General features: G+C 35.4%; 3 protein-coding genes and 1 pseudogene across 4 annotated transcripts; all 4 read left to right on the top strand.

Annotated features, from left to right (window-relative positions):
* The first annotated feature begins 248 nt into the window (after nucleotides 1-248).
* On the top strand, nucleotides 249-6153 carry LOC110688422 (probable GTP-binding protein OBGM, mitochondrial). Its single transcript, XM_021865170.1, has 7 exons — nucleotides 249-622; nucleotides 1568-1734; nucleotides 1860-1968; nucleotides 2086-2168; nucleotides 2279-2341; nucleotides 2437-5421; nucleotides 5688-6153. The coding sequence occupies exons 2-6, from the start codon at nucleotides 1585-1587 to the stop codon at nucleotides 3682-3684; spliced, it is 1653 nt and encodes a 550-aa protein (XP_021720862.1). The 5' UTR covers nucleotides 249-622; nucleotides 1568-1584; the 3' UTR covers nucleotides 3685-5421; nucleotides 5688-6153.
* A 2425-nt stretch (nucleotides 6154-8578) lies between these two features.
* LOC110688421 lies at nucleotides 8579-12249 on the top strand. 2 transcript variants are annotated; one of them, XM_021865169.1, is made up of 4 exons: nucleotides 8579-8883; nucleotides 8973-9037; nucleotides 11113-11464; nucleotides 11546-12249. In XM_021865169.1, the coding sequence occupies exons 3-4, from the start codon at nucleotides 11114-11116 to the stop codon at nucleotides 12128-12130; spliced, it is 936 nt and encodes a 311-aa protein (XP_021720861.1). In that variant the 5' UTR covers nucleotides 8579-8883; nucleotides 8973-9037; nucleotide 11113; the 3' UTR covers nucleotides 12131-12249. The 2 variants fall into 2 exon arrangements, with proteins under 2 accessions (XP_021720861.1, XP_021720860.1); XM_021865168.1 differs by having other exon boundaries at nucleotides 8579-8887.
* A 48-nt stretch (nucleotides 12250-12297) lies between these two features.
* LOC110688602 lies at nucleotides 12298-15863 on the top strand (annotated as a pseudogene).
* Nucleotides 15864-17139: 1276 nt separating this feature from the next.
* On the top strand, nucleotides 17140-23155 carry LOC110688420 (pentatricopeptide repeat-containing protein At1g07590, mitochondrial-like). Its single transcript, XM_021865166.1, has 4 exons — nucleotides 17140-17297; nucleotides 17777-19416; nucleotides 20350-21746; nucleotides 22454-23155. Exons 2-3 carry the CDS (start codon nucleotides 19081-19083, stop codon nucleotides 21598-21600), a joined length of 1587 nt encoding a protein of 528 aa, XP_021720858.1. The 5' UTR covers nucleotides 17140-17297; nucleotides 17777-19080; the 3' UTR covers nucleotides 21601-21746; nucleotides 22454-23155.
* The last annotated feature ends 672 nt before the right edge of the window (nucleotides 23156-23827 follow it).

Raw genomic sequence — 23827 nt, 5'->3', positions numbered from 1 at the left:
CCGAATGGCAGGCACCACCAATCAACCATCGCACCAAGAGCCTTTCAATGTTTTCAATTAAGGGCTTAACAAGGTTAGGTTAGGGTTACTTCCTTGCAATCGTGCTTCATTCACAACAATTAGTTAGATTGTTTTAAATTAGACATAAATCACATATCCAATGACTTACTCGAGATTAGAAATAGGAAATTTTTTGGTTTAAAAATGGATGATTTACACATCTCTGAATGTTACATTTTATTTTTATATATTTTTTTTTGACAAAGTTTGAAATTTAAGCTTTTCTAAGTGATTTATGACAACAATAAAATCTCAAAAATACGCAAATTATCCAACAAAGTCACAAAGAAATAAAATACAAATAGTCGGTACACTCAGATGTGTATAAAATATTTTAGAAATTATGTACAACTGAAGAAAAACAAAAAAACAACGAAGCACGGAGTAAAGGAAATCAGAGAATACAAGCCTCTTCAAAAAAAAAAAAAAAAACAAAAAAAAAAAACAAAACCGTGGAGCAGAGCAAAGCAAAGCTGCACTTACAGTCTTACACCATTTCAGCTGCCGAAGCCGAGCCGGAGTTCCCAGTCAGTCAGTCACTAATCACAAGTCGTCCAGAAAAGTATGATTCTTGAATTTTTACATTATAATTTCAGTAACAAAGTTCTATGATAATTTCCCTTTTTCCCTCTTTTCAATATTTTAGTGTGCTTTTCAACAATACTTAGTTCTTTTAAAAGTTCAATTTTTGTTTGTTTATGATATTTTGATGATGTATAATTTGAATTTCATTTAACTTTTCTTAGGGTGTACCCTAATGTCATATTAGTTATGCATACCACCTGTTTGATGAAATGTCTATGTTTGCAAGATTTGATTCTACTAGTAGCTTTATTACTGAATGACATTAGCTTTGAATTTGCATTAACCGAATCTTATATTTGTGTTGGAGGCACAAATTGAAATGTAATGCAATTGAATTAGGTGATAAGTGTAATTTTTTACTTTTGTTGTGCACCCTTATTGAGATGACATTTGTAGGTGTAAGCTAGCTTAAGGGTTTTATTTAATCTTGTTAAAATTTGCTCAGCTTATCTTATTTACAATAGAGATTGGTTGATTGAAACGAATATATAATTTGTGAGTTTAAATCTCTTAGAGGGAGAACATACTATTGAATGTCTTCAATCAATTATTTGCTAATAGAGGCAATGACAAACATTCCAAGGCGAGAATTGATTTTAGTAGTCGTTGAATCACCTTAATTTCTTTGTACATATGTGGGATTTGGATGTTGGAATAGAGTAAAGAAAAAGTGATGAAAGATAATCTTGACACTAATGGAAAAGTGCAATGCTTTTCTTAGTGTATAACATTAGTTTAGGTAATTTATTCTTCTTTGAGGTTTTAGAATCCTTCTTTATGTGGTGAAGAAAGGATAAATCTTTATGTCAAATTTTGTTTTTCTTGCTCTTATATGTTTTCTATGTCTAGTTTGAAGCAAACTACCAAAATTTCGGTATAGAAAGATTCATGTGGCATTGTTCATGTGGTATTGTTAATGCAGGGAGGGTGAAGACCAATATGTTAGCTTTGAGGACATTGTTATGCAAAACAAGGTGCCTTCATAAGGAAGAATCTTTGAGAAAACTTTTTACATCACCAAGGCTTCTTTGGTCATTTGCTTCATATTCTAATGCTTCTGGAAAGAATTTTAAAGCTACTCCTTTGCAGGTTTGTAACTTATATTCATAGGTATTTCATTGTATGCTGAAGTTCAAAGAAAAGAGTGGTTGCTCTTGCTCATCTTATTGTTCTATTAGGCATAGAGTCGAATTGAGGTTGCTAATTTATTTCAGGAGAGGAGAATGATTGACCGATTTAGATTGCATGTTAAAGGAGGTGATGGTGGAAGTGGAAATGGCAGCTTGCGTCGTAGTCGAACTGATCGCTATGGCAGGCCTGATGGTGGGTTTGACTCTAGCATGAGTTCTGAACCCTTGGTGATAGCAATTTTAGTTGAACATCTTCTAATTAGAAGCATAGTTTGACTAATTACAGTCTATATACTCCTATATTTTACAGGCGGAAATGGTGGAAGAGGCGGTGATGTGATTTTACGGTGCACCTCTGCAGTTTGGGACTTCCGTGGTCTGCAGCATCACATTGTATGTATCTGCTATTTGCTATATATTAGGTCATTGAACAGTTAAATGCTGAGAAAATTAGTTTAGTCTAATTGATTCACTTTTGATGATATCATCGTGGTGGATGGCAGACTGGAGGATATGGTGGGCATGGAGCCTCAAAGAATAAGATTGGCAGCCGTGGAGAAGACAAGGTTATGATCTATGGACTTTTTAATTTCTTATTGGTCATATCTGTTTATTAGTGTCTGTGTTGTGGTTAATTGATTGCTCAAATCTTGTTCCACAGGTTGTGCAAGTACCTGTTGGTACTGTTATCCATCTGGTGGAGGGTGAAATCCCTTCAGCTGTGGAGAAACCGTCTTCTGTGACTCATCCTTGGGATCTTCCAGGTACTGTTACTTCTGATTTCCTTGAATCTGATCAGTTATCCACTTCTAGTTTGCGGGGTCCGGATATGGATCTGGTGGAGAGTGGTGCTCAAGTCTCATCTTCTTGTACTAATGATACTGCTAAGAGTTCAGCTTATATCAAGTCACCCTCTCTTGTATCACCTCTTCCTACTTGTTCTCCACCTTCTCATAGTCGTGGTAAATCAACATATAGTGAGAATGTTCGAATTTCTCACTATGATAATACAAGTGATTGTGAAAGTACATTGGCTGACGACAGTGATCTAGAAATTGATAGTGGTATGCTTGAAGAGGAGTTTCAAGAAGATGTGGAAGAAATACAATGTAATGTTGCTGAATTGACTGAAGAGGGTCAGCAATTAATTGTTGCTCATGGGGGAGAAGGGGGTTTAGGCAGTGTATCAGCTGGGAAGCGTCATCTAAAGAACTTAAAAAATAAGAATTTAGTTATTGATAAGAATGATGACGTGGAAAGTTCTGATGATGACAATCAACCTAACATAAGAATTGGTTTGCCTGGGTCACAGGCTACTATAATACTGGAGCTAAAGAGTATTGCTGATGTGGGGCTTGTGGGAATGCCTAATGCAGGAAAATCCACTATTTTGGGTGCTATTTCTAGGGCCAAACCTGCTGTAGGACATTATGCTTTTACAACATTGAGACCTAATATAGGGAAGTTAAACTATGATGAACTCTCAATATCAGTGGCTGACATCCCAGGACTCATTAAGGGTGCTCATGAGAATCGTGGTCTAGGACATGCTTTCTTGCGACACATAGAAAGGACAAAAATCCTGGCATATGTGGTTGACCTGGCTGCTGCACTTGATGGCCGCAAAGGAATTCCACCTTGGGAGCAGCTCAGAGATTTGGTCTTAGAGTTGGAGCATTATCAAGAAGGCTTATCTGACCGTCCATCTATAGTGGTGGCAAATAAAACTGATGAGGCAGGGGCTGAATGTGTTTTGGAGGAGCTACAGAGAAGGGTGCGCGGAATTCCTATCTACCCAGTTTGTGCGGTTTTGGAGGAAGGGATACCGGATCTGAAAGCTGGGTTAAGAGTGCTTGTTAATGGTGGGGAACCTGCCAGTCTGAGACTAGATAATATATTAGTTGATTAACTATTTTATAATTAAGTCACCAAGGGGAGAGTTGGGAGTTGGGAGTTGGGTTGGGATATAAGGAAGAGGAAGAAAAGAATATCTTAGTTGATATTATTCCTTATTTCTGTTGTTTAGAACTTTAGAACATAGCCTTCATATCTTTTACTATTATTCTTGGGATCAAGTTGAATATATTGGCTAGCTCTCTTTGAAAATTCATGTCAACACACCAAGTTTATCCCTTTCTCCGGGGTGAGGAGCCCGGGGGGCAGGGGTTCTTTCTTTTCAAATGTCTGATGGTGGTTATTTCTGGTAGGCAGTGCTTAGATTTCTTATATAGTGCCATTCTGTTGGTATGGCTAGAGATATGGATTTCCCTGCATCTTGAAGTCAATTGTCATATGATTCAACTAATAAGACATGTTTACAAGAAGTCTTTCTTCTTAGCTATGATGCTTTAATCTACTAAATTTTCAATGTCAACTTTTAAAGAAGCAAGCTTCATGGTGTTTTAATATGTTGAAATTACAGCATAAGATCTTGTTGGGATAGGTCAATCTGGACTATGATTAGCTTTGAAAAAATCATTATTAGCTATTCTTTCTTATAGTTTTTTCAATCTAAAACTGTATCATGACATAGGATGTTTCTGCACCTGAAATGTTAGGTGTCTGAAAGGCTCGCTCTGTCAGACATAGTCAATTGCTTCAGTTTATCTCTTAATTGATTCATGTCAGAAGGCATCTAATATCCTGACTTTGTAAAAATGGAAAGAAAAAGGAGGGTAATTTTGGCTGCTTTGACAAAGCTTTAAACTTATGAATTTATGTGATGCGTAATGATAATACGCTGGTGAATATGATCTTTGGAGCTACACCCCCAGATTTTGCTCCAAATAACTAGTCTATGTTTTCAAGATGAATATGATATCTTTTTAAAAATGAATATGATAGGTATTGGACTCAAAATGAGTATGCTATATACTCTGTGTTTGTAATATACATTCTGTATGTTAATCATTGATATCGATTTTGTTCATTTCAGATTTTTTTATTTTTTATTATTATTATTTTTTATTTTTTTTGCGTGTGTTTATATCTCTGAGCTCGACTTCATTTTTGGGTTATCTGTAATTCATGCTCATTGGGCACTCCATTTTCCCACCTCCCTCATTTAATTTAAGGAATCAAAATTAGAAATGTGGCTAAAATTCATTGACTTGTAAGTTGCTGCACTTGAGACGTATTCATCTTTCATTTGAGGTTGCATGTGTGTACAGAGTGTTTAATAAAGAGTGGAAGACTTCATGCAACGAGTGGTTGTCATTGATTTATTATACAAGACAAAACATGTATTATATGACAAGTTAAAGTCTTGTATGTAATTTTTAGCCGCCATGACCTTGTCATCCACCAATTTTAATTTTTTTTTTTTTTTTTCATTAATATTATCAAGATCTTTGCTTTCATTTCTTAGAGCTGAGATGTATGTGGGGTAGAGTTGACATGGTGAAGGGCCAAGATATTAGATATCAGACGTGTATGATTGGGATTTTTGCCAAATCCCTTCAAGGTTCTTTATAAAGGTGTTGTTGCTCATCAATTCTGAAACATCCACAAATTCATTTCTCTTTAAAACGTATTCTTACAATCAATCTTTGAAACGCTATTTTTATTCATTGAGAAAGAAGATGGCCCGAAGAACCTGTGGCTGTGGCGACAACTGCAGCTGTGGTGATGACTGCAACTGCAACAGGTATATTTACTTCTTTCTAAGTTCAATATTCCTTTGTAATATGGAGTAAACTACGATATTTGTCTTACCGCTTTCCCCTATCTGTTAATATCCTTCATGCCCTTAGACTTCTTCAGTTTATAGATTTGACTTAAACTGGTTCTCTTTTATATTTTTTGAACATCAATCGTTCTTCTCTATGTCCGTTATTAGGGGAAATTGGTTGCAACTTGCAAGAGTACATCAGAACATGCTTCAATTTTTTTTTCCTTTTTTTTTTTTTTCAGGATGTATTCAAGGACTGAGTGCGGTTGTGGAGATGACTGCAGCTGCGACCCTTGCACTTGTGATTAAAGACGAGGAATTGTCCCATCTGTATTATGAACTGATTGTGTGTGGTTGCTAAGCTGTCAGAATTACAAGAAAAGAAAAAAATTGAGTGTCTTGTGAGTTGAATGAATAGGCCATGGCTTCTTCTGGTCTGGTGTATATCTATATTTGTAGATGTTTATGGCTTGTGTGACTTGTCTATGTAATACTTCCTTTTATTTGTGATTTGAAAAAGTAAAAAAAAAAAAAAAAAAAAAAAAAAAAAAAAAAAAAAAAAGTACTACAGTTTAGTATATACAAGTATATTCTTGTCTGCTCTGGTCTTTCAATTGTTGATTGATATTGTGGTTTTTGTGAAACTTTTCCAATTTGGATGACCTTTGAATGAAGTGGAAGAAAAGAACTGGTTTTTTCCGTTTGGTACCTCAATGATTAGAATTTTGTGTCTATCCGTGTCTTAGGTTTAAGTGGTGCGCCCATCTTCCCAAGTGCTCGGTTGCAGAGTTGGGGATCGATCCTTGTTGACAACAGGAATTGGAAATTGGTTAGCATTTTGCCATCTATACCCAAAATCCATAGAATTATGTGGCTTGGTGTCGATATAATTTCTAAATTTAACTTGTACTACATAATTATGTGGCTTAATGTCAATACAAATTCTACCTTGTATAAAAGGAAACCCCAACACGATAAAAAAAAATGTATAAATTCAAGCTGCCTAAATGCCACAAGACACATATACTTTGTTTAAGACAAACAATGCTTGTAATTAGGGGTGCCAATTCAGGTAAACAGTTCGGGCTTGGGTTGGGTTTATCAGTTTTGGGTTATAACGAGTCGGTTTATAACGGGTTGAAATGGTTAGCTGGTCGGTTTGGGTCGGTTTTGAAAATCATTGGGTCAGTTTGGTTTGGTTTTATTTATTGCGGTTTCTATTCGGGTCGGGTTGTAGTTGGTTCGGGTCATAATCAGTTTGGGTTGAACCAGGTCGGTTTGAAATGGGTTTAGCCAGTTTAAAGTGGGTTTCGGTGCAAAACAGCTCGGGTCCTAATGGGTTGGGTTGTAATCGGTTCAGGTCATAATCAATTTGGGTTAGATTGGGTCGGTTTGAAAATGGGTTTCGGTTCAAAACAGATTGGGTGAAATCGGGTCCGATCATTATCAATTCAGGTCAAAATCGGTTTGGATTGAACTTGATCGGTTTGGAAACGGGTTTACCCTTTTTAAAGCGGGTTTCAGTCCAAATCTTATCGAGTTAAAATCAAGTTGGATCATTATCGAGTCAAGTTAGTCAGATATTGTGTAGGAACGGGTCATGTTATAATCAAGTTAAGTCATAAATAAGTTAGGTTTATCGAGTAGTGGGTTGAAACAAATCAGATCATAAACATATTGGGTTACGAGTTGTAAACGACTCAGTCATAACGGGTTACCGGTCCTAAACAGTTTGGTCTCAATGGGTTATGGTAGAGATGGCAAAAACTGACATGACACGATAACACGACATGAATCGAACACGAAAAAAAAACGCGTTAGAGTCAAGGGTTTTAACACGTTTAATTAAACAGGTTGGGTTAGTGTTGAGATTCTCAACACGAAATTAACATGACTCAACCCGCCTAATATAAAAATCCAATAATTTATGGAATTATTGATAAATCTATTGAACAAGACCAATATTTTCCAATTCAGCACGACAACAGACACGAACCGAACACGAAAAAAGCCGGTTAGTGTTAAGGATTTTCGACACGATTAATTAATTGGGTCAACACTACACGACACGTTTATTAAATGGGTCGGGTTAGTGTTGACCTTCTCTAACCCGTTTAATTTTCGACACGAAAACGAACACGACACGATTGCTAGGTCTAGGTTACGAGTTGTAAACAGTTCGGCCTCAACGGATTACAGGTTGGAAACGGTTCGGTCCAACGGGTTACGGGTTATAAATGGTTCGGTCACAACGGGTCTTACCGAATTTTTGCCGGGTTTGAACGATTTTCGGTTTAAAATAGGTTGGGTTACTATTGGGTTCAAACGTAATCAGTTCGGGTTGTAATGGTTTAACTTGATAACGGGTCAAGTTGGTATCGGTTCGCACAAATTCAGTTTGGTTCAATTTCGGGTTAGAAAAAATTGGATCAGGTCAGTTTTCGATTTTAAAAAAATGTGTTTTTAACGGTTTAGCTCCTTTTCGGATCGATTCGAAACAATCAGGTTTAACGGTGCGGGACAGAAACTCACAGCTCTACTTGTAATTCATACTTGTATATGACTATGGTGCATCTAGTATACATATCAATATATAGTTATACCATTCAAATTCAATTTTGAAATTCATGTTGATAATTCTTGATTAGTAGAGGCTCATTAATTAATGAACATAAAAGTGGCGACAACGTTTGGATGCATAATACTCGTACAACTTACCACTATTAGGAAACAATCACCATATTAATTACTCGTATTCAGTTTTAGTCAATAATTAAATTAAATCATTGCCAACGTAGAGATAGTTTGCATACAACAATTGAAGTTTATTACAAAGGAGTATTGCTTTATACTCCACCTTTATGACACTATCACTTTGTAAATGAAGTTATTGAAATTGGACTTGATAGAATTGGATCGTTTGTGATTAATTGACAAAACTAATGCAAACTCTATTTGAAATAACAATATTCGGTGACCTAAAACACAAGTTATTGTTCATTGTACTACTTTATACATAGTATAAATTACAATTGTGTAATTTTACACAATTTTACTTAATAGAAGTATTTTTTACATACGCTACTGATTTCACCGTTACACTACTCTATAATACTTGTATGAATGATATTTCATCGTTCAGGACTGACCAAAACCAAACGTAACAAACGATTCATCACCCACATATAACGCGATTTGAAATAGCTCGACCCAAAAATACAAGTGTGTAGCCCTGGAGCCGTTTGGTTGACTAGTGTTGTTAATTCCATTTCCCCAATTCATTTTTTGAGTTCCCCCAAACACCTGTATCGTACGGCGTAATTCCAACACCCCCAGACTTGAATTCCCTCATTCGCCTCAATTCTACAACCTCATACTCTCAATCAAACCCTAGCCGTCGTCCTCACCTCCGGCAGATCTCCGGCGAATTTCACGGCGGTTTGTAAGTCTCACCTAATTTACCCCATATTTTCTGATACGGCGTTTCTCCCTCTAACTTTTTTCTCTCTCTCTCCTCGTATCTTCAGGTAAAACTTGGTGGTTTCCGGCAAAATTCCGGCGAACTTTTACTATCATCTGCAAATTGTTCAAGGTATAAAATCTTCTCCCTTTTTTTGTTGGTTAATCTTGACGCTTATCTAGTCATGCTATATTCTTTGATTTCTATTTTTTGTGTTATTATTTTGACAATTATTGTGATAAAGTTTAAATCTTTAGCCCTTTTTTTAATTTCTGTTTTTATTTGGTTTAAGTAATGCTTCTGAAAAATGTCTTATCTCTTGGGGTTTTTTTTTTAGTATAATATTAAATTTGCAAGATTTGTTAGCTGCAAGATTTTAAGGTATTTGCTTGATATAATTTGTATGATATGATATGGTCAATGATTATGGACTCCTTGTTTTATTTAATGGTAGATTGATGAGTGTATTCAAAGAAAGATATTCTTGTTGTGGTGTGTTGCACATGGTTAGGATTTAGGACCCTATAAGTATCTCATTATGTGGTTTTTGCATGATTTAATTTATAATATATGTACAGAAATGGCTCGACGTGGTCTTTCTTTGAAAAGAAGAAGAGAATTGGAGTTCCTTCAATATGTTATACTCATGATAAATGTTGTGGTTTTGGTTTATATGATGTGGTACTCGATGAAAGAGGCATCGAATAATTCACAACGATTGGAAGGAAAGAAGAGGATGAGAAGGAGATTGAGATTGAGTAATTTAAATAGGTTTATAGGAGAGAGTGATGATTTGTGTAGGAAGCATCTTCGTATGGATCGCTTTACTTTTAACAAACTTTGTGAGATGGTTAAGGGGATTGGTGGTTTGAGTCGGACAAGGCACATGAGTGTGGAAGAGATTGTTGCGACTTTCTTGTATATATTAGCTCACCACAAGACGAATAGATATGTTGGCGCTTATTTTTACAGAAGTGGTGAAACTGTGAGTAGGCAGTTTCATTTGTGCTTAAAGGCTGTGTTAAAGTTGCACACTGAGTTGCTTAAGAAACCTTCACCTATAACAGTAGATTTGCAGTGATGATAAGTGGAAGTTTTTCAAGGTACTACTAATGCAATCTCATTTTTAGAAAACAACGATACTGCCATCACACCATCTAAAAAGTTTTATTTGTTTTGTAGAATTGTGTAGGTGCAGTTGATTGCACATTGGTTAGTGTGAGTGTGCCTCCTGAGGATCGATCTAAATATCAAACACGAAAAGGTAGCATTGCAATGAACGTTTTAGGAGCATGCTCACCTGATATGGAATTTGTTTACGTGTTACCCGGATGGGAGGGTTCAGTAGATGATGGCTTAGTATTATGTGATGCTATTTCTAGGCCTAATGGATTAGTTGTTCCGCAAGGTAAAGTAGTTAAAAGTAGTATTTTTTTCAAGTCAAATACGATTAAAATGAGTACGTAATAAATGGTTTTTTTTTATTCATTTTTATGTGCAAAGGTTGCTACTATTTGTGTAACGCTGGATATGGCGGAGAGGGATTCCTTGCACCGTTTAGAGGACATCCTTATAATCTTAGTGAGTGGAACAATGGATCTCGCCAACCACAAAGCGCGGAAGAGAATTTTAACTTAAGACATGCAATGGCTAGAAACGTGATGAAACAATGCTTTGGGTTACTTAAGGGAAGATGGAAGATTCTTAGAAGCCCTTCTTGGTTTAGTTTAAAAACTCATGGTCGTATTGTTTTGGCATGTTGTTTATTGCATAACTTAATAAAGAGATACATGCCTCCTGGTTCTATCTATGAAGACATATCGGATGATGAGAATGATGATGGTGATGGTGGTGGCGATGATGATGAAGACAGTGAGGTTGAATATATAAGTTCTATTGATACATTAGTTCCTTGGACCAATTTTAGAAATTCATTAGCTCAAACTATGTTCAACAGTTGTCTAGCTGGAGGCCATGGAGAGTGACTATGCTATTTTGTATTGGATGCTCTTGGTTTAAACTTGTAGTAGTCACTATGTTTAAACTTGGAGAGTGACTATGTTCAACAGTTGATTTATTGATACCTTATTTTGATTATCATGTTTTATTAGATGTTATATTGTGCTGTTTGAACTATGACCTTTGGCTTTTTTCTGTTTGATTATGTTGGATTTTGCTCATTTCATTACCTTTGATTGTTATAATAGGATGGATGAAAGTAGTAGTGCAATTGGTAGTCGAAGGGGTAGAAACAAGCGATTTTGGAATAGTGAAGAAGACAAGGCTCTCATTGATGCATTGCATGAATTATCTACCGATCCACGTTGGAAATGTGATTATGGATTTAGAAATGGCTATATGATTCGCTTGGAGGAGATGATTGGAAAGTCAGTTCCAGGTTGTGGGCTTAAAGCTTCGCCTCACATTGATTCTAGATTAAAAACTCTTGTTGGCAAATTTAGAGCTATCCTTCAAATGTTGGCAACAAAGGGATTCAAATGGGATGAGAAGAAGCACATGATATGTGTGGAGAGATCAGTGTATGAAGAATATTGCAAGGTAAACTTTTTAATTTTTATTTAGGCATGAATCTTATTTCAACTTTTCTTCTAATACATATGCTGACTTTCTCTCCCCTAGGCGCATCCTACTTGCAAAAATTTGTATGGAGTGTCTTTCCCTCACTTGCATGTTATGATGGAGATCTATGGTAAGGATTTTGCTACTGGAAAGCCTGCCGAGGGTTTTCTAGATGCTGTGGACAACATGGATAAAGAGGAGGTTGCGCAAGTTAACATTGAATCAAGTGATGATGATGTGGGTGGTAGTGGAATCCTTACTACAGAATCTGCCCCTCCATTGAAGAAGGTGAAAAGAGACGAGACTTCTAAGAAAAAAGGAAGTGATAAGGCGGCTCAGAGCTCCAGTGATTTAGAGTTAGCATGCTTGCAGAATTTCATGAAAGACATGAATGCCCATCTTTCTACCATGGCTAATGTTTGGTCTCGTGCTGATGACCGTGAGCAAGATATAGCGGATAAGTGTAACAAAGTCTTGGGTGAACTATTACAACTAGATGGCTTAACCCCAGCTGAGGCTTTGGAGGCAGCAAATATTTTAACCGCTCAACCAAATAAGCTCATTATTTTTTTCAATTGTCCCACCTATTTGAAAAGGCAGTATGTCAAAAGTCTCTTTGGCTCTAGTGATAATGGTTGTTCCTAAACTCTGTTGCAGGCTTGCAGCTACCTTGTAGTAGAAAGGTCCTATGTATTTTCAAAATGATGATGTAAATTAATACAATACTCCTTCCATTTAATACAAAGCACATGTATAATTTATCACTTTCGCTTTCAGTTTTGCACTTCGACTAAAAATAACATTATGAAAGCATGATAGGTGATAGTGATGTGGAGGTTGATAAGAGTTGCAGAAGACTGGGAAAAAATTACTGGATAATGTTGAACATTTTGATGAAGAGCAGCAAGTAATTGCTGCTGACTGATGATGTAATTGTAGATGCTTTAGGTAGTGTGTCGGTTAGGAGACACCTGATATGAATTGTGGTTTTGATTGGAATGATTATTTTGAAAGTTTAAAGGTACCTATGAGTTGGTTTGTCTGAGCCGGAGGCCAGCTTCATGGGTGTGGTTGAAAGGATTCAATGTGGGCTTTGTGGGAATGCCAGAACTAGCAAAAGCACTATTTTGGGTGCTATATCCAGAGGCAACCTTAAATTGGTCACTATGGTCTTTATGCCTATACATCCTGAAGGCTAAATGTAACTATGATGAGTTATGAGGCCGAGGTTTAAGGCCATGGCTGTGAGTGTGCCTTCTGGGACTGGATCGATGTAAAGGAGACTACATGGCCTATTGTTCCTGTTCTGTTTTCTTTTATCAACGTTGTTCTGGATCGATGCTTTAGGTACCTACTGTTTCTGTTCTGTTTTCTTTTATCAATGTTGTCCTGGATCGATACTTAAGCTGCCTACTGTTTCTGTTCTGTTTTCTTTTATCAGCGCTGCTGTGTTGATTACGAAATAGAAGTTTTTTACAGTGCCCAGTTGTAGTTTCAGATGCATGGCCCTTCTCTTTTTTTGTATGCAGATGTCTGGTGTTTAGTATATGCTGTGTAACTCATCTGTAAACTTCTAAATAATATCATTGAACATGTTAACCAACACGTTATATCCCAATTAATCCAGTTTATCCAAAAAAACTGACACACGTTATTTTATTATTAACTAGTTTATTTAGGCCTTTGAACAGTCAGTTGCTATTATATTGCTTGTTCTTCAATAAGTATGAGTTGTGCCATTTATGCATTTTGATGCAGTTGATGGACCGAGTGCTGAAATCATTGATGGGAAGTCTATTGCCGCAATAATTAAGTCACAAGTAGCTATTGAAATTATGAGGATGAAAGATGCCGTTGGGAAACAACCTTGTTTGGTTATTGTTTTGGTGGGTGAAAGAGATGATTCTCATTCTTTTGTCCACACCAAGATAAAAGCTTGTGATGAAGTTGGAATCTCTTCGTCCATTGTTGAGTTGCATGCTGACTGTACAGAGGTTGAAGTCCTTCATGTTGTTTCAAATCTAAATAAAGATCCATCAGTTCATGGTGTCATTGTGCAACTTCCTCTTCCAGAAGTAAATATTTTAATCCTTGGTGCCACTAGTGTTTGCTGTGGCATTTATCATTTCCTGGTTTCTATGTTTGTAACTAGTTGACATTTTTCGCTTAGCATTTGGATAAGGAGAAGATTATGGATGTTAGTAATCCTGAAAAGGACGTTGATGGTTTCCATCCCTCGAATATGGGATGTCTTGCCATAAAGGGGAGGGAGCCCTTATTTGTTCCATGTGCTGCCAAAAGCTGTATTGATGTGCTGTTGAGGTCTGGTATTGAAGTCTCTGGAAAGAATGTGGTTGTGATAGGGCGAAGCAAAATTGTTGGATTGCCTGTTTCACTGTTGCTGCAGGTACTTAACACATATGACTAGTCTATTTTATGTTTGGTTTAAGAGCATTATTTAATTGAGCTATGTTATTTTCGGTATGTCTTGAAGAGGCATCAAGCCACTGTGAGTTTTGTGCATTCATTCACCAAAATCCACAAGAAATAACCCTTGAGGCAGATATAGTCATTACAGACGTAGGTGTGCCAAACATGGTCCGAGGCAATTGGTTAAAACCAGGCGCTGTTGTTATAGATACAGGAACCAATGCAGTTAAGGTAAAAACTTGCTACATCCTACAGGAAACTTAAATAAATGCATTATTTTGTTTCCATTAAAACAAAGTGTGGTCTTGTAATTATCAGCTTTAAAACTGATATGAAGGGCCTGTTTATCAATTATGGCAATCGTTATTAGTTCGAGGGCACGTTGTTCCAAAAGAAGCAGCTCATATTTGTTTACAAGATGCACTGAAAAATTCTTTGATTGTAGGATCCAAACAGGGAACACGGATTCCACTTAACGGGTGATGTATGTTTTGAAGAAGCTGTAAAGGTGGCATCTATAATCACCCCTGTTCCGGGTGGGCTGGGGCCTGTAACAATCTCCACGTTGCTCTCCAATACCCTTGATTCTGCTAAGCGTGCTTATAAGTTTGTCTAATCACTCTAATGTCTTAGGTATGTATCCTTAACCATAGCTCTCGCTCTCTCCTATAACCGTCTACTACCTATCTTATATGATTCATTTAGCTGAACACACTTCTTGTTTATTTGCAGTTGTAGGGAGTCTCTTGGATGTTGAAGGCTAAGGTATTTGAACTGACCCTCAGCAGACAGCAGCTGAAGTTTTACTCTCCATTGCAAATGTGATTTACTGATTTAGCTTCTTTGTTTGGGTAATAATAGCAAATTTAAGATTGTAAATTTTATTTATGTTTCCTTAGTTGTGTAAACTTAAGATTTTAGTATGCATTGTCTATATATTGTGAAATGCAAATCATCTCATTCCGGACAACATCATTTTTTAGCATAAAGCTGTGTTTTCTTTCAAACACGGCCAAATGGTTCTTAAAGGTGGGTGCTACAATAGAATTTATGTATACAAATCAACAGAGCAGTATAGTCATTGTTCATTTGTTTGTGTTTTTTTTTATTAATTGGTTTTGGTTCCTTATGAAGAGAAAGTAATGATAGGACACAACCTGATGCAATCGTCTGTAAATACCTTTCTTAGGCCGTATTCATCCAGACCTTGTGGATTCGGTCTGGATATGATACTTTTGCACCTGATAGATCTAGAATGATTCTGCTTATGTTTCTTATACATAGTTTATCACATTTGTTTTTTCTTTTGTGGTGTGGGCAAAGGTTTCGTTGTGATCCTAATGCAATTTTTGGGAGTTTTCATTGACGCATATATTATGTAGTTCTATACAGCAATTACAATTTTATACAATTTGTTCAGGTTTGTATCTCATTATCTCATTCTGTGCTTTGCAACAAGCATTCTAGTTATACTCCAAAAATTTTGTATCAGGTCATGTTTCTGGTGTTTACCATAATACTTGTATAAAATTGTAATTGTTGTATAGGACTACTTAGCCTTACAAAATGCAGCACTATAGCGTCTGATCTTAATTTCTAGCAAAGGACCAAAACTGCTGCTCTTAAAGACAGCAAAAAATAATCTGCATTGAGCACAGCTCAAAATTTGTTTCTGTAGTTGGAGCACAATCGAGAAGATTTGAATCTACCTGGGCTACAATTTGACGAATAGGTGAAAGCCAAGTCTAGGATGAGATGGTCACACACTAACATATTGTATGTTGTGAAATAGTTTCACCCAAGACATGCTCATAGAGGAATTGCCCGGCTTAAACAAAGTAGTTTAGTTGATCCGTACCTTGTTTGTTGTTGGATAATATTCCTCCTTATTATTAGAGTTTGCTAAAAATAAATAAAGGAGAATTTACAAGAAAGAAGAGAAAAAGAATGAGAGGAATAGAAGGAGCGAAAAAGGAGAGTAGTAGCAAAATAAGAAATAATCAATGGCAAATTATATAACGATAATTTGCATCATTAGTTATTTAGATATAGGCTGATTATAAATATGTAATCAGATTATTTGTTAATTGTAAATTGAGATAGAATTTGTATCACATTATTTTTGATAAATAGAAACACAATTTAAATTTGAGAGTATACCATCGAATATTAATTTATAGTTTATACATTTTATGGCCACATCAAACCAATTATTTATGACAATTTTACTAATAATGGATAAAAGCATTTCAAAACATTCTTATGTTTGGGACTTGTATCCAGAATTTTCAATCTCAAATTGCAAAAAAGCATGCTTCATGCTGTTTTATGACAGTTACGTTGTATCAGAAGATTGAGTTAGAATAATGCAATGTTTTGATTTTGATTATTTTAAAACCAACATCACTTGATATTATATTCTTGTAATTGAGTTTATCAATCTGGATATTGCTTCTGTGGGATACTTAACTTATTTTATTCATAATAATTGTGCAGCACTGGTGCAAAAGATTCTGGTTGTATTAGAGTTAAATCTAGAGGTTTCTAAATTTGTAAAGAACATATAAAACTTGTAGCCAGAGTCAATTGCTTCAGTTTATAAGTTTAATTTTTTTTAATTGCTTTTCACAAGTCATTTAAACATCTAAATATTCAATTTTTATTATAATGAAGACATATGGGACCAGTGGACCACTGTGTTAAAACTTAAAAGCTTCTGGATATTATAGATTTACCTATGATTAGAAAAATGAAATTCTGGTGAATTTGATGAGATTGAAGGTCGAGAGCTAGAAATTTAGCTGCAAATGACTGATCTGCACCACTTCAGACTTATCTGCCTTTCAGCTGAGGGTTATATGTTGGTAAAACAAGAAGCTATCTTTACTACATATATCCTCTGATCAGTATGTAATTGTCACATTGACAACGTAATTTGAACTAGTAATGAGACAACAAAAAGATCCTGTCTTAGGTTGTATGAGAGAAAGTAGATATATGGTAGAAAATGTGTACGACAGATTAATCTGTCAGAAATTTTTTAGCTCTGCCGACCATTTCTTCCCCTACATTTGAAAAATATTTTAAGACTTACCCTTCATTACTTGTGCGATATTGATGTGTGACATCTTGGGGTCAGTTGACATTTTGAAAGGCCAAGATTCTTAGACGTGTATGATTGAAACTATCCTATGTTGCCTCCTACTTTCTATATATAGTTTTCAATATTCATCATTCTGAATCACCAACAAACTGCATTTCTCTCATATCAATCTTTTGCAAAATCTTTTCCCAATTGTAATCAGCAATCTCCAAGAAAGAAAATGGCCCGAAACTGTGGATGTGGTGACAACTGCAGCTGTGATGACTGCAACTGCAACAGGTATATTCCCTTCTTGATGATTGGGGTCTGAAGACTCTGAACATTCATACTAAAAACTTTCAAGTATTAGTAACTACTCGTGATTGTTATCTTTTCGTTGCTCTCTCCTTGTATCATTGTACACCTAGGCCTATAACTTAATTGATTTGTAGGCTTACATGAGTTAATACTCATGTTGATTTTGCATTAAAGGATGAGCAAATTTTCATAAGCTTGATGGAATGCTGTAAAAAGTCTGACCTGGTTTAATTGGCTGGGTTTGATCTATGATCTCCAGCCTGAACTCCATTGGTCAGACTGTTTGTGTGTGCTGCTTCCTAGCCAGCGATTACTGATTAGCTCTAGCTCATTGAAATACTTGCCATGTATCTTGATTGGCCACTAGGTTGTGGATAAAGATGTTCTTCTAAGAAAATTGAATGTTTAAGAAACAAAATTTGCTTGCGTGAATAATATGCTGATTTATATTCATTTTGCAGGATGTACGGAAGGACTGAGTGTGGCTGTGGAGACGACTGCAGCTGTGACCCATGCAACTGCGATTAAACTTGCCAACCATCCTGTGTTATGAATATGTGTGATTTGCTTACTTTTCAAAAATGATTGTTCTGTGAACTGAATAAATGGGCCATGGCATAATCAGATCTGGTGTATAACTAAATCTGTTGATGATTCATGGTCCATGGATTTCTTACTGCGTGTAATACTGATTGCTGAATTAAAAGAAAGATCTAATTTGAATATGTATGTTGCCTGTTTTGTTTCATAAACTATTGGCATGAATTTATAAAACTTATATTGTTTGTGTGATTATTTCCTTCCTTCTAGTCTTTATGAAGCTTAAACATTGGTCCAACTTAAATAAGTATACAACAGGTGATTATGTGGCCAAGAGACAATTTCAGTGAAGCCATATCCATATTTTATGTTCAGAATCATCAAAACAATTGAATAAAGAGAAATAATACAGTAATTTAATTATATCATTGATTACAATTTTACTTAATTAGATGGCTAAAGGCAACCCTTAGCTTTAGTCAATACAATTGTTTAAGCCAAGACTTATACAAACATAAAGTCAATAATTTCATCATATTTAGTTAAAAACATAGCGACAAACAAGGTAGTTACGTATCGATAAGCAGTAATTATTTTAAAAATTAACTTTACAAGTTACCTAGAAGAAAAAATATGGCAAAAAATTTACATCATTTTTGCAAAGGAACAAATGAAAAAATTTCACAATATTTTCGTAGAAAGTTTTGTTTCACCTGTAACCTAATTAGGCTCGACTTTTAAACTTCAAACATTTAAAACTGACTATATTACTACATTCAACTTTTAAGCTTCAAACATAAAACACTTACTATACCCGCCCGCAGTTAGGCCTAGCATACTACAATACGTCTTTTTTTTTAACCAAAAGGAGAATAAAATTATATTACAAACAAGTGATCACAAGACTATAAGCAGCAAGCAAATACGAGAAAATTTAAAGTCATAAAAGGGCACCCCATGATGCTAAAGTCACAAAAATTGGGTTATACTATAGTCTATAGTACGTCTTTGAATCTATGATTTAACCAACTAATCGAATTGGCTTCACATCTTGGTAGGACTTTATTCATTTAAGCACCAGCTTCTCTTTTTAACGTTTACGTCTCATAAGTCAAGCTCAAAAAAAAAGAGAACACATTAAACAAGGCGTTAATGCTGGTTAAATTTCTGTAGAAATCCTGAAACACCTCTCCAATGAACTGGGTTGATCTCACATCTAACAAATATGAGAGTAATCGCCCTTGCTTTAGGGCGTTCGCTCACTGCGGCATTTCATCGAACAGTTGGTGTGCCTCTGAAAACGAGCAACAAATTAGCCCCATTTACATTCTGTACTCAAACAATCAGTGAGCAATCTGAATTGGGTTTGAAGAATTCGAGCTCTAATGGCGAAGAAGCACCCAAGATGTTGTCTTTAAGAATAGAGAGGCTTCCAAGAGGAGAATCAATTGGGTTTGTATTTCAGAAATGGATGGGTGAAGGTTTTCCTGTTCATAGGGGTGATATTTTTCATGCCATTAATCGTTTGAGGAAGCTTCAGTTGCATAAACGTGCTCTTGAGGTCGCTTCTCTCTTTCCCTCTTGCTTAATTTTATTGGGTTTATATCTTGTATTATTATCATGTGATATTCATTATTAAAAATCGGTTAACTTTGGTATTGAACTTGCATAAATTTGCTTGAAAAGGGGTTTCCTGTATAGATGCTCAGATACTAGGAGTAGTCAAGCATTGATTGAATGATAGCTGCCTTCGGCGCAGACCATAGAACTGGGTATTTTGATTATGTTATTGAAATAACCATTGGTAAACTTACTTCTTAGTAAAAAGTAAGGTGTGATAGGCAGCAGTATTTTCAGTCCAGAACCAAATAGATTATCTATACATATGTCTAGGATAACCATCAACCTCTTAAGGCTTGAAGTTATTCTAAAGGAGCTGAATCTGGATAAGTTCTTTAATGTAGAAACACTTTATGCTACACTAAGATGGCGAAGTTGCAATCGCAAAAGGCGTTGGAAAGGATCTTGGTATAACTGAAAAATATCATATGACTGACTTTATGTTGTTGCTGTAAAAATGAAGGACATCTGACGAACCATTTCAATCATACTACATCAGGATTGAATGTAATCACTCATCCTTAAGTACTATTATATTTGCTGAGATATGTATAAAAGAAGAAAAATTCTGAACTGCTTTGTTCATGTGGGAAAATAACCATTGTTCAACATGTTTCCACAGGACCACAGAAACCTGGCCCTAAGAATATGATAGTGTTTGCATTTTTACCTAGTTGCTGAATTCTGTGTGTTTGATTATTCCTTCTAATTTGTAAAAATTTAAAACAAATTGTAGAAGTAACTTCTGCCAACTGACATTGATGTGAGTTTTATGATTTTGATCATTGCTGGTAATTAGTTAAAGTTGAGAAACAAATTGTAGAAGTACCTTCTGCCGACTGTCATTAATGTAAGTTATCTTATGGCTTGACAGGTAATGGAGTGGGTGATTAGAGAGAAGCCATATAGGCCAAAGGAGTTGGATTATTCATATCTGCTGGAATTTACCATTAAACTTCACGGTATATCTCATGGTGAGAGACTGTTTACTAATATTCCTGTTGAATTCCAGAACGATTTACTCTACAACAATCTTGTAATTGCATGCTTGGATAAAGGAGTGGTCAGGCTTTCTTTAGAGTACATGAAGACAATGAGAGAATTAGGACATCCTATCTCTCACTTGATCTTCAACCGTCTCATTATTCTTCATTCCTCTCCTAGGCGTAGGAAAATGATCCCCAAAATCCTCGCTCAAATGAGGGCAGATAAGGTTTCCCCTCATGTCTCAACTTTCAACATTCTCTTGAAGATTGAAGCTAATGATCATAACATAGAAGGACTAATGAAAGTTTTTGGGGATATGAAGCGGGCAAACATTGAACCAAATGAAGTTACATATTGCATTCTAGCGACTGCACATGCAGTTGCAAGGTTGTATTGTGGATGTGAGACATATGTAGAGGCTGTCGAGAAGTCAAAAACAGGCAATAATTGGTCAACGTTCGATGTCCTCATCATTTTGTATGGATACATGGGGAAGGCACAGGAGATTGATCGGATCTGGTGCATTGTGCAAGGTTTCCCTCATGTTAGGTCAAAGAGCTTTTTGCTTGCAATAGAGGCATTTGGTAGGATTGGACAGCTGAATCGTGCTGAGGAACTTTGGGAAGAGATAAAATCGCGGGAGGGTATGAAATCAACTGAACATTATAACTCCATGGTATCTGTGTATGGCCAGAATGGATTTATTGATAAGGTTTCGGGTCTTTTTAAAGAGATGAAGATGAATGGATGCAAACCTAATGCCATAACCTATAGACATCTTACTTTGGGCTGCTTAAAAGCTGGATTGACCAAGGAAGCATTGAAAACAATAGAAATGGGCTCGAAGCAATTCACTAGTAGCAAGGTGAAAAAATCAACCCCATGGCTGGAGACTACCTTGTCCATTCTTGAGATGTTTGCCGAGAACGGAGATGTAGAGACTGCTGAGAATTTGTTTGAAGAGCTTAAGCAAGCTAACTATACTAGATATACATTTGTGTACAACTGCTTAATAAAAGCTTATGTTCGTGCTAAGGTCTATAATCCCAACCTTTTAAGAAGAATGATTCTCGGAGGGGCTAGGCCAGATGCTGAGACCTACAGCTTGATTAAGCTTGTTGAACAGTTTAGGACTTGAGTGGAAACTGCATCCTTTGCTTGGTTTTAGAATAAAAAGCCACAACGATATTGGAATTATGCTGTAAAATCAAATGGACGAGGGGCTGGTGGAAGATTTGAGTGATCTGGCCGATAGAAGATGACATCTTTGATCTTTAATTTCAGGTCTGTCCTAATTTCTTGAATCTTAAGGTTTGCACTAGTGAAGAAACTCTTACCACAGGTTAAAGAATATTTGAAAAGGTGAATCTTTAAGACTTGTCAGCTTAATTCGCTAATTTAAACAGTCAAATCATTGTAGGATTTTTTTTAGTTGAATTCCTTCTAGGTTTTGTTTTCTCCATACTATTCAAACTAATTTTGGAATGCTGGTGGATATTGAATTGTTATTATTATTCTTTGCATTTGAATGATGGGTGTAGTATTTAGTGAATTTTTGTGCCTTCAAGATTTTATTTGATGGTACATTGTTACGGTAAGTATCAAGGAAATTTTGTTAATAGATATCTTATAAAATGTGAGAAATTACCTGTTTAGAATATGAACTGTAAAATTAAGTCCGGACCGAAAAGGGCTTTATAGGCTGAAGCCTGAAAAAGTTTATCCTGATGTTAAAGGAAATACTCCTTGTTCTATTAGAACTCTAAAAAAGGTGAATACCTTCAAGATTAAAAATTCAGAAGTACTCTATCTTAATTTTTTTTTTTTTTTTTTTTTTTGAAGAAGAAACTCTATCTTAATTCTTTAGCATATAAAAAAATCATGGATCAGGAGATGAGTGGCTGGGAAATTTTCTTATTTATGTTTTATCTAACGTTAGCCATGTGCGGCGCTATCAGTATCTCCTATCTCATATTTTCCTGCTTTTACAGCTGCTGCAGCCAGAATCGCCCCTACGGTGGTGTTGTTCATGTGTCTGCCAACCCAACACAACCTCAAGGTCGAGTCCTTCGGGAAGTCCAAAGTATATCAGTCAACCCAGGACAACCTTGACGTCTAGGGGAAGTCCAACTGGAGCCCAAGCATGATGTGGAATCAATAACGTTAGACGTGGAGAAAATCTTGCAAAATTCTCTGAGTTGCTGTGATTGTGTAATATGTTTGGATAGTTTTGACGTTGTAAAAAACGACCATGATGTTAAAAATGGTTGTGTTAAGGTTTTGGAGCAATGTGGGCATAGGTTTCACAGTTTTGGTATTCAGAGATGGCTAAGAAAGCACCAAACGTGTCCTCTTTGTCGCATTTGTATATCAATTTCTTGAATCTTTAGCTACATAACATGGCATGATATTTCAATTTTAAAAAAAAAAAAAAAATCATAGCTAGATTTTCATTAATTTTTCTCTATTTTATAATATTTTTCCGCAATTTCCTTTTTCTTTTCATTGATTTGGCTTATATCTTCTACAGGGTATCCTCTCCATCATCTTCTTTGCTTGAAATCATATGAACAAATAACATTGATAGTCATATTTTATCATTCCAATTACCCACAACTCAATTTCCTTAAAACTAGCTTAAGTACCGTGTAATGCACGGTTTTACATAATTTAATTATGAATTACAATGTTAATTTACAATAATTTGCAAAAAAAAAAAAAAAAAAAAAAAAAAACACTATGTTTTCAATTAAAACAAAATAACTTTAATATTATATGTATATTGATGTCAAAAGTTATTTATCATTGTTAAATGTTTTAAAACAATGTAAGAAATTAAATCATTATAAGTTTTTATTTAAGAATGAAAATTTAAGTTAATTACTACCCGTGTAATGTGCTTATATATCCCATCCGTCCCTTTTTTTGTAGGCAATTTTGATTGGCACAATGTTGTATACAAATTTAATTGATTTTTTTTTCTTTTTTTGGCGATAGTTAATGATCAATTTTTATTTAAAGTTATTGAATAGCACTGTTATTAATATGGATTTGGCAGCAACGTAACTTTGGTTTGTCCTCTATTTTTTCGTTCACTCCCATATAATCAACCAGGTTAGTTGATTGGTGAAATCAAATTGCAAAAACACGATTTTTAATTTTTGTTAATTGATAATTTGTTAATGGAGGATGTGGGGGTGAATGGACAGGGAATTGAAAGAGTAGGGAGACTTTAAAGAGTTTTAATGTTTTATGCGGAGAAACACTTTAAAGAGTTTTAACACTATCTATATAGTTTATTAATATCAAATTTTTAAATTTTTTTTTATATTATTATTAAAGATATTAATGATTGGAATAATATA

This window comes from Chenopodium quinoa, unplaced genomic scaffold, assembly GCF_001683475.1.
Source record: "Chenopodium quinoa cultivar QQ74 unplaced genomic scaffold, ASM168347v1, whole genome shotgun sequence".
NCBI lineage: Eukaryota > Viridiplantae > Streptophyta > Magnoliopsida > Caryophyllales > Amaranthaceae > Chenopodium > Chenopodium quinoa.
The sequence above is the reverse complement of the archived record's forward strand: the minus strand, read 5'-3'. Positions and strand labels throughout refer to the sequence as shown.